Source organism: Caloenas nicobarica, chromosome 3, assembly GCF_036013445.1.
Source record: "Caloenas nicobarica isolate bCalNic1 chromosome 3, bCalNic1.hap1, whole genome shotgun sequence".
Classification (NCBI taxonomy): Eukaryota; Metazoa; Chordata; class Aves; order Columbiformes; family Columbidae; genus Caloenas; species Caloenas nicobarica.
In genome coordinates, this window is record NC_088247.1 from 35,199,294 (window position 1) to 35,212,906 (window position 13,613).

The window sequence follows — 13,613 nt, forward strand, 5'->3', positions numbered from 1 at the left end:
ATCACAGCCCTCAGATCATCAGCTTTTAAAAAAAAAATCTGCTCAGGCTTCTTCTTACATATTCTATAATGCCTATTTTAAGGGGATTGCTTGTACTCCTTTTGGTATGAAATTACATTCGACATGGGAGCTAAAGGTCATATGACCTCAAACAAGATGGGTGCCAGTGCAGAGAAAACTGAATAGAGTGGTACAATTTCCACAGGATTTAAAATTAACCTCATTGAATGATTGGCTTACATTTCTAATCCGATATATGGGGCTAAATATAGCCTTTGAAGACAATTTCTTTCCATACAAATAATCACTGCAGGCTAAAAATGAGTAAAAATGTAAATTAAAAAAGAAAAATGTTAAACTAAATTATAGACAAACTGTCCATCTTGTTAGAATATTGACCTGAAACTGCACATATAGAAGACACCTACAAGGGAGAGAAGGCAAAAGGGAAAAAAACCAGATAAATTAGTATGTTTGAAAATGTATTTATAGAGGGAGAGTTTTTGGTGCTGTCAGCAATTTCTGTCAAAGATTTACCTTCAGAGGCATCTCTGTTGACTTTCAAACATTTCATGTTTTATTACTGCATTTTAATCATTAACTATGAATGGCGTCCCTGGATGATCTGCAGGAGCTATGAATCATTCATTATAACTAAATCAAACCCTTTCTTTTTTTTTTTTCCCTTTTCTTTTTTCATTAAAATAAACAAATACAAAATAGATTGAAAAATCAGGACAGCAAAACCTTTAGAAAACAACTAATATTTTAGGAAATGCTGCAAATCAATAGGACAAAAAACCCCAAGGTCAGAGAAGTAACCAGAGAGTGGGGAGCTGACATTAAGACTGTATGCAGGTTTTTTTGTTTTCTCCTTTATTGTCCTAAATTCCTGAAAAAATGAAAATATCATAACGTGCATTATGTAGGCAGGTGCAATTCCAATTATATTAACTCCATACTAATATTTTGTACATAAGAGAACTGCTTCTGTGTGAGAACCAGCTCTGTGGCACTAAACCCATTTGGGAACATTCTTTCATTTCCCATATTAGTGCAAGACATGAATTTCCATGTGACAGACAAAAAAAGATTTGCTTCACTGACAAAGGTTCCTATCTCTGTTGGAATTCAGTGAGCTCCAAACATAGGAGAAACATTATAACCCAGTTCACTTGGTTTTATTTGTTTGTTAGTGTAACTTGTACCAAGAAGTATAAATAGCCTTTAGCTCCTGGGGAAGTTCACAGCACTGTTTTTGATCAGTCTCACAAGAAATTTGCTCTGAATCCCTAAGGAGTTTATTCTTAATACATGAATTCTGGCCTATGAGAGAATGATCTAATGATCTTCATTATATCCAAGCCCCACAAAAATCAGTCTCATTGATTCAACATCTAGATGCAGCTTTCAGATAAACAGATGAAACAACCCGGGCTTGGAAGTGACAGCAACATGGAGATAGTGTGAAGATACCACAGGTGAAGCTGAATCTGAGCAAGGTGGATATGTCTGTAGGTATGAAAATCATGACTAGTAATTATCTACTGCTTGTCATGCTTAATGGTTGCATCCCAGGGAGTGACAAAATTGAAAGATCCTAAAAGAAATATTGAGAGACTATCTCTCAGAAATTGCTTTAAAGAAGATATACCTGCAACACAGTAGGCCGGTGGCAAAACTCAAAACCAAGCCAGGTTTCGTGGTGTGTAGGCCAGTGTCTCACTGCTAGGTCATGCTATGAAAAGTTTGTAAGGCAGTCAGATCTTAAAAAGAAGTCTGCTGGTTGGATTCATGTTGATTCACAGTTGCTATCTCACAGCCTTAATCTGCAACTCCTTTTGCTGAGTATCGTTCATTCACACAGATAGTCCCATTTATTTCACTGAATGCTACTTGTGTGAGTGAGGTCTTCTCAAGAGGAGTAAGGACTGCGGATACAGACTTCAGTGATTGCATGGTGAGGCAGGCAAGTGAATCGACATGAAGAAGCTGAACCAGCTCCGTGAGCATATGAAACAACATTTTTCCTTTCTGTGGAGTTTTCCATGAGGTCTTTGCTGGACCCTTGCTTCTCTTTGATGCACTGATGATGTGAGGGGTCTCAGGAGGAACCCTTCACATTGGTCTCCTCTGCAGCCTCCTCTGTAGTCCAAAAACTCTGAGAAAGGGATGGTTACATGTCTTGGTATCTAGATTGCTTTAAGAAATTTTGCATCCAATTATGATACCAAAGTATCTAACATGCTGAATTTAATATTTCTCAGACTTTCGTAGACTGCAGTCATCAACATTAAAAGTTAATATTGTGTCAAAGTTATCTCCTGTTATTTCAAATAGAACTGGTTTTTTGTTTGGTTGGTTGTTGGGGCTTTTTTGTTTGTGTTTTTTTTGGTTGGTTGGTTGTGGGTCTTTTGTTTGTTTTTTTGTTGAAGTGTAGAAAGTAGACTGGGTATCACAGGTATTTACCCATTTAGGGTCTGATACAGCTCTGATACCGTATTTGTCCATTTGTGGTCAAAAGACAACTTTCTTTATACAAGTAAGGAAATGATCCATTAAAAAATAGTATTTTTCAGGAGTTATCTAAAAGCTGCCTATGCTGACCAATTCATGGCTAAAATAGCTTATGGTTGAGATGGGTATGCTGTCTAAAATAGGCTAGTTTGCCTGCATTGCTCTTGCAAACCTTAAGATTTGAGATGCATTTCTACTCGTGCAACAACCTCCTTAATATTTTTTTCTTTTAAAATTTAGCCAACTCTTTAGCATTTTTATGTAGCTCAGGGTCATATTCTGCACTCAGATTCATCCTCAAAAGCATCTGAGAGCAAAAGGTTGCTGTGAAGTTTGGCTACATAGTTGCTTGGCCATACCTTCATTAGCTATTTTATATCTGCTGTTCTGAAAGTAATTCTAGTTGGGTCCATCTGCATTTAGAAAAAATCAATAGCAGCTTTGATGTGCTTACCCTTGCCATGCCACTAGTACAACAGCAGACTTGACCCTGCTGGCTGCATGATACATCTGTTGCTTAGTGAAACAGGAAATATGTATCTTGAGAAGATGCTCTTGATGAATTGAGAAAACAATATTTCTTGCAGCAAGATTAATTTTTCTAACCTCTCATAACTTCTCATTTGTCTTGCCATGTTTGTTTTACAGATTTCCAATGAAGACTGGTTGTGTGCCTTTCACCATCCTTCTCCAATTAGTTAAAAAAAAAAAAAAAGTGTTGAATTAGGTTTTTGTTCTTACCATCCAAGACATGCTCTGCACAGTCTGGAAGCTGTTCTAAGCTGTGCCTTCACAGACAGAAGTAATACATACTTATTGTGCCAACCAGCAGCTCTCCCAATGGAAGAAGATGGGCACATAGTGCATAATTTTTTTTCTGCAGAGAAGAGCTGGTGAGGTCAAATGTGGCTAGGATAACAGTACTTTTTGTAGCTGACATTTGGGAAGTGCTAAACATGCTGCTTAGCATTTTCACCACTTTATGTTTTCGAACTGAACGACAGTTATAGGTTAATTAGTCCTCTACATAAAATATTACTTCCCAACTGCTACGTCCTCAGTACCTTTATGGCAGTAGAAAATAAATCTCAGATAGCTCTGAGATAGAGTAACAGCTACACTGAAGATCTGATCTGGGAAAACATGGTGCAAAAAACAGGCCATGGAAATGCAAAATGTAACAATCTTTATGCTACAAATCTGAAAGGGATAAATAAATGTTAGCAAATTTTGCAGGGTTACTTTACCAAAGAATATAAAAAGTGTATCTGCTTTGACAGGAAAGTTTGTGCTTAGCAAAAAAAGAGCCTGGGTTGAGCCTAATAAGGCAATGATTTGTCTACCCACCACTTGAGAAGTTGTATGGTTTCTCTTTTCTTTACCTGCTATTTAGTCTGGCTTACGTTGTCTCCTACATGCTCCTTTGCTCAGCGCATTAGTTGCCAGGCCAGGCAGCTGGTTTGAGCCCAGTGTGCTCCTGCTCTGAATCCACATCTCTTTCGCTTCTGTACAGGCAGGAGAAGGTCCTCTCTGTTCAAACCAAATCATGAAATTGCAATCGGTTCCCACATAGGTCAATACAACCTGCCTGCAGCACATCCCCAGTCACCACTGCCACATTTGCTTTTCTGCCTTCTCTCCCCACCAGCTCCAGCTCCAGCTTGCTGGTTCCTGGTTCCTAAAGGTCACCTCAAGCCTGTGCCCAAGTGCAGTCTTGTGTCCCCACCATGTGGATGTGGCCTCCATTTCTGGGCTTGAACCCATGCTTGAAATGCAATGCACACATAATCCTGACCCTCAAATTTATGTCAGCTTTCCAAGTCTGAGACATTTTTCCTCTGTCTGTTCTGTGAAACTTCTAAAAAACTCCTAAGTACTATAAAAATAATAACTATTCTTAGTTTATTTGGTGCATGCACTTCAGGAAAGATGCCAGTATTCATGTACTCAGCTGCCTCTTATTCTCCACAAGATTACTCGCCCTTTGTCCTTGTATACATAAATATTGCTGACCCACTTCTCCTGCATCCTGCAAGAAATGAATCTTGTAAAGTGCCTTGTCAGAGTGGAACTGGACAGGCTGGGAAACAGCCAAAATGAATGTGGTGGTAGATTTCTTTTCCAAGGGCTTGGCAGAAGGTCCCCCAGAAAAGGGCTGGCAGGAATGTAATGCTCTATGACTGCTCCCTGAGTGCACTTTGCATCTCGAGCACTCACTAATTTAAGCTTCGTTGGAACTGCAGATGGGGAAATGAGATTTGTGGGGGCTTTAATCCCTTATCCTTGTGCAGTAATGTAGATTACTAACGGTTGTTCAAATTAGCAGAAATAAAGAGGAATACTTTCCCTAAACTGGGGAAAAAAAAAAAAAAAAAGCTGCTCAGAAGTTTGGTTTCACCAAGAAATGCAAGCCTACAAGCTTGATGTTGTTGAGCCTGATTTGTTTGTAATATGTTGGGCTGAAAGAGCCGAGGGGGTAGAAGGCACTGACTGAAACCTGCCTGGCTCCTGCTCCTCAGGCAGAGCCACCAGCTTCTGCAACAGCGGGATTCTCAAAGTCACAAGTGCAAAATGAACTCTGGCACTTCTTACACAATGTAGTTGTAAGTTTAAGGAAAGACAAATGACTTTATATGGAACATGAAGGATGTTTTTACCTCCGGGTTCAGTTAGTGGAAGTCAGATGACTGAGCCACACATCAGATGATGAATTTCACAGGAAAATACTTTTCTTTTCAAAGGTCCTTAGTATTAGGAATTCATGGAGGGAATCTAAGCAGCCACAGATACTAACAACTAGTCATGCTTCAACTAAAGGGCAGCAGCTGAGAAGAATGGACTTCTACATAGCTTTGGAATTATCTAGGTGTAATTAGATTTAAATGTCACGAAGGTAGGTTTACTCAGCTCTCTTTTTTTGGTTTGTTTGTTTTGGTTGGTTTGTTTTCTGTCAGTTATAAAGAGATGGTACAAAGAACAGCCATACCTGTCTGCTTCCCTCAACATGCCATAAATTTGTGAAGCAAGAATCAAAACCTTTCCCCAAATTGTTCCAGCTCTGTCTCTTCCCGAGAATCAGCTTTAATACCTGGGCTTTGAAGTAGCTTCAGTCAAAAGAGAAAAAGCTTTATCTTGGGATGTTACCTCTAAAATCTGACTGTGGTGAAATGCTCTGAATGTAAACCTCTCGTCACAGTCAAGGTTCTGGAAAAAAAAAATAGTCCTGCATGAAACTGAGTTTGTTATTGGGAGACTTATGTTGTGATTTACAAAACCTTTGAAGCCATTTTTGCAAGGGACAGGGGGATCTTGCCTAGGAGCTGCATGCAAAGGAGTCACACCAGTGTGCACGACCCACAGCTGCAGGCATTAATGCACAGAGTGTGCTCTGGAGGTTCCTTCTGTGATTAAACTGAGACCTTCAAAATATGTTGGCTTCCAGGATGTATGTGGAGAACCAGGCTGCAAACAGCATTATCTCATATGCTTTCAGGCTGTGTCTGGCCAAGATATTTATGGGCTATCAGCCTCCACATTGAGTGTCATTACTCAACAAGTGGAAGAATCCTGTACTTACATCACATTATTTTGGCCATTTTATATGTTTTAGAGCATTTAAGTTATCTACTTTCTCTTGGGATCTGCGATGTGAGATCAGCTGATGATACTCCGTAGCTCTATTGAAACTGGAGCATTCTGTTTTCTCTACTATTTATCTTTTTCTTTTGCTGCTTTCTAGCATGGCAGTCACATTTCTACTGATGGAGATTGCTCAGGACTGTCAGAACTTTTAATGACACTCTAACCCAGTAATTTTCAACATGTTTTGATATTTAGAATTTTTCAAAAGTGCTAAAGACCCCTTTAGAAATTTCAAGTATGCGAATAGTTGCAGAGAATTTACTACTTCTTAGCAACATGTCACAGAACCCAGAGAAATAAGTGATGGGTACCGACAACCCACAGACCAGAAAACTCCTAAAGTGCCCCAGCCAGACCACTCCTTTCAGGTCAGAGATGAAGCCATCTTAATAATTTTTTCAGTCCTGAGCAGAATATACAATTTCTCCAGGATTTTTCTCTTATGCCTGTTGCATTTTGCTATACAAATAATCTTTTATCATAATTAGAATCTTCTTTGTCCAAGGTTGTGCTTTTACACTTCTGTTTTCACATATTTGCAAGCTTTGGTTTTGTGTGTTATTCGTTACCTTAGCAGCAGTAAAGTTCTGTTTAATCTTCCATGAAGATCTGGCATAACAATGAATCATTCTTACCATGAAATCTTTAGAAACTACATCCTGCCCCCCGTAAATCCACATTTTCAACTCCAGTCTTAGAATGCAGTGTTTGTGTACCTCCTGTAAACATGGAAAAGTGCTCATAAATCATTTTAACGATGTTTTTAATTTATTACATTTCTTTTACTTAACTAAATGTTTACACCATTTGGTCTTTGAGCCTCTAGAAGTGTACAACAGAAATGGAATTAAAGGTACGGCCTCAGGACATTTACCAGCAGCAGCTTCAGGACAGAGGGTGATGGCCAGTCCTAACCTGTACCCCACCTGAAAGTGCAAAATGTCACGGGGCAATGTCCGACAGGTTTTACCCTCCACAGAGTAATAATTCTCTGCTTAGGAGCCATGTAAAGGATGGGGCTGCTCTACGAGCTTTGAAATCTTCAGCTTCTCAGTGTAATATTTGTTTTTCCTAAGTTTCTGGATTACTTCCATGACAGCCCTAGCTTCTTTGTGTGTATAGAGACACTAGTAAAAGAGTGAAATGAAAAAGCTCTCTGAATTCTCAATGCCCATGCTATATCAACGTTGATACCGAGAAGTTAGAGGTGCAAGAATTTTCACCCAAAATGTTACAAATTTACTTATAAAAATTGATAATTACATGGAAATTCATTGAAATACAGCTTGAGATTGGTCAAAATCTATGTCAAAGGGTGTTTGAAAGGACACTTTAATTAAGTTGCTGTGTTCATTGTCAAGTAGTTGAATGTGGGGAGGAAACTCCTTGCTCTGTCTTTGATGGTGTCTGTAAAGATGCTGAGGTGTTGGCTAGAAGCTCTGTTAAGTGTGATGGATGGAAGATCTCCATGAGCTCTGGTACTTTAGCTCAGTTTGGGTCTATCAACTCTGGCCATGAGTTTGGCTGCTCTGACTCTGTTTTTGAAGTTCAAGCTGCAGGAGTCTACTCACCCAACGGATACAGGAACAAAAGGGAGAATAATAGCAATGAAAATAAGAATGTATGTTGGCTTGGCTAGCTGAGGATAATGTTGGGGCATTTGAAATGGAATAGTGGGTTTGAATTCTTAGTTTTTACCTGGTTTTACTTTTCCTACCACCTCTTTTTTCCTGTAGCTTTTGAGAATTTATGCAGCTCAGTAACACTTTCAAGTGAACTGAAATGAAAGCTGTTTGTCTTCCAGATGGGAAAGGAGACTAGATTTGTGGCTTTTGGAGCTGACAAAGTAAAGGACTTTTACAAGGAGAGGAAGCAACCTTAAAAATACCTTAGTTACAGTTTTTACAGTCCCATTACAATTTCTTAATTTTCTTATTTACATCTCATGCTTCTTCCAGTTAGTTGCCACTGCCACACGATTTCTCCAGGTTATTGGCTATGTGGCAAGGCTGTCTCTGAGAGGCAGGAACATCCTCTTCTTCTGTTTAGTGAGAGTTAAAGATGTTCAGCACCATTCAGAATCAGACTTTGCTATCTTTTTTCTGTTGTTCTGTATTTAAGAAATATACTAGAAGGCAGAAGTTATTAATATTATAATTTAATACTATATTTTAATGCTTTGAGAGAATTAAATACAACCAGCTGCAGTGAATTGCCCTGATTCTCTTTGTTTCACATAGTAGCAGTATGGCAAAACTAGAATACTAAAACCAGTATTTTCTAGTAGGGAGTAAATAGGGAAGTGGGAAGTAAACATCTCCATCTTTTAAAGAAAACTTAGAGAAACATAGGGAAATATGTTACCAGAAATAATCCTGCAGTGTGAAGGAAATTCACTGAGTAAGGTAATGGGGATTTTCAAGCAAATTCATGTAATTACTTGCCTGTCACAAAATGTTAACAAGTTGCTTGGAGTTACCTTACAAACTAACATTTAAAAAGTTTGCCTCGTTTGCTACTTTTGCTGGTTGTTCAGCAGCAATTAACCAGTAAACACTTGTTGGTCACTGGTTTGTGGTTCCCACAGTAAGAGTTGTGCTCAGATGAAGAGAGGAGCACTGAAGCGAGGAAATCTCAACCTTTGTACGTAAGTTTATTCGGATGAAGTTCACTCTTTTCAACGAGCACTCTCATGAAAGCAAAGTAATGCAAAGTCATAAATCTTTGCAAGATTGCTACCTGAGTTCTCATTACAGGCTTGGATTTTATATTGCTGACGTTGAACTCTGCTCCAAAGGACAGTGAAGTCAGTAGAAAGCCTCCCAATGACTTCCACAAGATATAAATCAAGCTCAAAAAGAGCACTGAGCGTCCTGGTTATTTTTTATGGCTCTTGGTAGGTACCTTCCAGGAGACCTGCAGAATTTCAAAATAACTGATCGATATTAGAATGTAAAGAAGCTTTAAGGACATATTTGGCAGCGAGTTGAGGTCTGTGCTTAGCCTGGATGCTGGATGCTCACAGAGGGTGGTGTCAGTGTGAAGGTGTGAGGGAGCCTGACACCACGCACTTCACCATCGGCATGAAATGGTGGGGAGGGAGAGTTCAGCCAGGGGAAATGAGTAACCACCTGGCTGCAGGTAGGGAATCACAGAATCACAGAATGTTAGGGATTGGAAGGGACCTCAAAAGATCATCTAGTCCAATTCCCCTGCCGGAGCAGGAACACCTAGGTGAGGTTACACAGGAAGGCGTCCAGGCGGGTTTTGAATGTCTCCAGAGAACGAGACTCCACAACCTCCCTGGGCAGCCTGTTCCAGTGTTCCGTCACCCTCACTGAGAAGAAGTTTCTTCTCAAATTTAAGTGGAACCTCTTGTGTTTCAGCTTGAGCCCATTACCCCTTGTCTTACTGTTGGCTGTCACCGAGAAGAGCCTGGCTCCATCCTCGTGACACCCACCCTTTATATCTTTATGAACATTGATGAGGTCACCCCTCAGTCTCCTCCAAGGTAAAAAGACCCAGCTCCCTCAGCCTTTCCTCATAAGGGAGATGCTCCACTCCCTTAATCATCTTTGTGGCCCTGCGCTGGACTCTCTCCAGCAGTTCCCTGTCCTTCTTGAGCTGAGCGGCCCAGAACTGGACACAATATTCCAGATGAGGTCTCACCAGGGCAGAGTAGAGGGGAAGGAGAAGGGAAGGGAAGCAAGAGGATGAGTGTTATGACATGCATAAGGCTGCCAGCTACATGGTTCTGAGTCTTTAAATAAAGACAGGCTGCATCCTCACAGACCCAAAAGCTGACAAGGGCTGTAGGGATTCCCCTCAGTCACTTGCAGATGAGCTGACTGATGAAGGGTTATTTGGGGTTATCTGATTATCCTGTTGATTAATAACATCTGTTCCACAGCTGGCAATATTGAGAACTGCACATTTATACCAGGGAGAGAAAACAGACAGTGCTGTTTAACTCCTTTGAGGTGCAGGAGGCAGCAGAGCCCCCTCGCCCAGCCACCCACCTCCCCTGCGTTGTCCCTTTGGCCCGCCCTGACAGGAACGCGCCATTTTCCATCCCTTCGCCAGGGTAAATGGCGGCCAGCGGGGCTGGACCCCGGCCCAGGGGAGCAGAGGTGGCGGCTCTGGAGGAGGAGCAGCCAGGTGGGCCGGGCTGTGAGGGAGGAGCAACCCTGATGGTGTCGGGGGGTGAATTTAAGCTCGTCGTTCAGCACGCTCTGGGGCCACCTTGACCCACGGGCAGTGCAAGCCCCTCCTCAGCCTCTCAGACGCGAGCGGTGGCACTGGGCAGCCCCGGGCGCTGGGGACACGGCAGCTCGCAGCCCGTACGCTGCCGACTCCACTCGGCTGGAGAAGCCCGGCGAGCGCCGCGCCGTCCCCGCCCGGGGAGAACTACAGCGCCCGTCGGCCCCTGCGCGCCGCCCCCACCTTTCCCGCCTCTTGCCGTTATCGCTGCCTCCTGTCAGCGAGGCGCCGGACCCGGCTCGCCCGAGAGGGGCTGCCGCCCGGGGCGCGGCGTGGAGCGGGGCGGCCCCAGCCCCCCGTCCTGCGCGGGGGAGCGGCGTCCCCTCAGCCACACCGCCCTGTCCCGTCCGGTCCCGGCGGCGCGGCTCATGAGGTGAAGATGGTGATCCGCGTCTTCGTCGCCTCCTCCTCGGGCTCGGTGGCGGTGAGTGGGGGCGAGCGGCGCGGGGAAAGGAGAGGAGCAGGGCGGCCAGCGCTCAGCCTGCGGCGCCGGGTTGTGAGCCGCCGCTCGCCGTCCCCGCGGCGCCCAGCCCGCCCGCAGCTCCCGGACCGAGCCCCGCACGGCGGCGCGGGGCGGGGGGTCAGCGGGCTGCAGCGAAACTGGGTCTGAATGTGCCGAGGTTGCGTGTGCGGTGCGGGGGGAAACAGGACGACTCACCCCGCTCCGCGAAAGGCTGCCGAAGCTCAGCTTGTTCATAAATTGCCTCTGGCAAACCGAGCCTCGCTGAGACCTCTTCGTAGGGGACAAATATTGGGTGTGTTTGAAGGGTGTTAAAGGTGATTAAACTGGGCTAAACTTGCCCGCCCGGGGGGTTGAGTTGGGCGCCCTGGGGCAGGGGAAGCTGAGCCCGGCGTCCTGGCCTGGCAGTACTGCGGGTCTGGAAAATACATACGGGCAGAGCCTGGAGACAAACTTCAGGCCACTAGCACCTCTCTGCGTCAAGAAGTACTTTGGAAAAGGTACAGCTCCTTTTAAACTCAGTTTTGAAAGGCATCACTGCGTCCTCTGCTTCATTGAAGCTCTTATAGCTTTCTCTTGTTGAATTAATTATGCATGTGACCTGTGAATTTCTGTATTTTCATATAAAGCGACAGCTCTGATTTCCATTAAGGCAATCTGAGCGCAAGCGTTCCACTGAATTTGTTCTTTAATGAGAAACATCAGAAGGATTTAGATATAACTGCTATTCTTTACGCTCCAGCAGTGAAGGCAGTGGCATTTTTGCATTGCGGAAGGATGTAGCGCTGTATTTTCCTATCTGAAGGTTTACGGTGTGTTCACTTCCTTCAGCCTTTTACTGTGCAGTACTATTTTTCAGTTCGGTGGCATGGTGACAGGTATGTGCTCTGATATGTTTTGGCATGAAGTGTTCAAAATGATCAGTGGCTGCATTACAGCTAATAAAAACTAATTATCCATTTCAGTAGCCAACTGAGTAAACACAGAGCATCTTCAGAACTCTATAATCATCAAGCATCCGTAATAGAAACATCTCTGTCCCGACATGGGCAGTTGGTTCATGCTGTGGTAGCTCAGAATTGCTAGGTTTAGTTTCTGTTTCATGCTTCATAGCTTGAACAATAATGCATAGGGGGTTTTGTTTTTTGTTTTTTTTTTTTTTAAGGAGGGAGAAAAAGGGCCACGTAATTAGCTCACCCAAATCTCCTGTTCTGACCAGTCTGCAAATAGGTTATTGATGTGAGTTTTTGATTCTGTCCACTCCTTTCCCTGTCTCTGCCTGCAAGGCACATATCCTGTTAGCAGCAGCAGTATAACCCTCTTCACTATCTATTAACCCAGCAAACTAAATCTGAGGTTGACAAGCAATTTAGTTTCCACATCAGTTCATTTGCCGACTTTTTTTTCCTGTGTTTGACAACAAGAAGATGACATATAATAGGGATAACAGTTTGCCTACTGGTGATAGTCAACTTCCTCTTCTACACAGCAGTACCTCTGAGTACAGCCTGGCCAGAGAAGAACAGATAATTTAGTGATTGGAGGTACTGTTACGCAGAACCAGAGCTGTGACATCTCTTTTCTATCAGTTTTTCTTTATTTGTGTTACCGCAGCATTTAGGAACCTTCATTATTTGGTAGGTTCCTGCTGTGCTCAGTGTTGCATCACTGAGGCTTTTTTTTTTCTGTTGGCTTTGCAGGGGGTGTGTCCATAGATCGTGGCTAAGTGATTGAGGAAATGACAAAGAGAAAATTATTATCAGCTGGCTATGTGGGAATCTGCTTCTGGAGAAAAGGGCGGCTACCATATTGCATGTCTCTAAACAGGGAAGTTTTAAACTGATTTTCAGCCTCCTAGAACTAAACATTAGCGAAAGGAAACAAAGTGTTTGCATCATGTAATTCATTGTTATCTCCTCCAGCCTTCAGCACAACTACATCAGTTACTACTTGGGATCCTGTGGAATTCATGAGACAGGATGATTTCCCTGTCTAGAGAAATGACTACCCCCTATAGATCCTACTGTGTCTCCTGCTGAAACCTGTCAGAATCCATGGTTTAATTTCCACCTGTAGGTCAGTTTGAGTCAAATTGTAGGCTAGCTGCGTGTGAGAGGGGATGTGGCTGAGATTAGTATCTGTCTGACCTGCTGTAATTGACCAAGAACTTCCACATGTAGTATTTGCTGTTCAACTAAAAGCAATGCCATGGTGACACAGTTCACTTTCCTAACCTCACTGGAGATACTTTGTTAAATTGCTCTATTTTAAAATGAAAAGTCCATCTAGTCTCTAGAGTAAGCTTTTGGTTTGGTTTGTTACCTTATGAGCAGAGTGCTGTTCAAGCAGGGACACTTCTCAGTCTTCTTTCTTCTTTATGCCGGGAATGAGGCTGGTTTGAGTTTGCAGAGGAAGGGGTGAAGGCAGTGATTTGCTTAAATAAAAATAATATGTTAACTGGTGAAAGAGATAATATTACCTAGCAAATACCATGAGCTAAACTCTTTGTGTATGACTCCTTTTGAAACCTTCAGAATACCAAGGTTAAATGATACGTATTTGGCTGAATCATTCCTGAGAAATATGCTGGTTGCGTAGTCAGCAAAACCTTCAGTTTGCATAAATATAACTTTCTCTGGAAGCTTTTGAAATGTTGTTGATCCTGATACTTGGTATAATTTATTTCGTGCTAAAGAAGATAAAAATACATTAATATTCATACTTAATTCTAAGA

At 42.6% G+C, this 13,613-nt stretch overlaps 1 protein-coding gene across 1 annotated transcript in view; it reads left to right on the top strand.

Annotated features, from left to right (window-relative positions):
* The first annotated feature begins 10,726 nt into the window (after window positions 1-10,726).
* SH3BGRL2 (SH3 domain binding glutamate rich protein like 2) overlaps window positions 10,727-13,613 on the top strand; it is a 40,993-nt gene continuing 38,106 nt past the window's right edge. Inside the window, exon 1 of the mRNA XM_065632389.1 lies at window positions 10,727-10,843. Coding sequence (XP_065488461.1) covers window positions 10,799-10,843 — 45 coding nt within the window. The 5' untranslated portion in view covers window positions 10,727-10,798. The remainder of the gene's footprint in view (window positions 10,844-13,613) is intronic.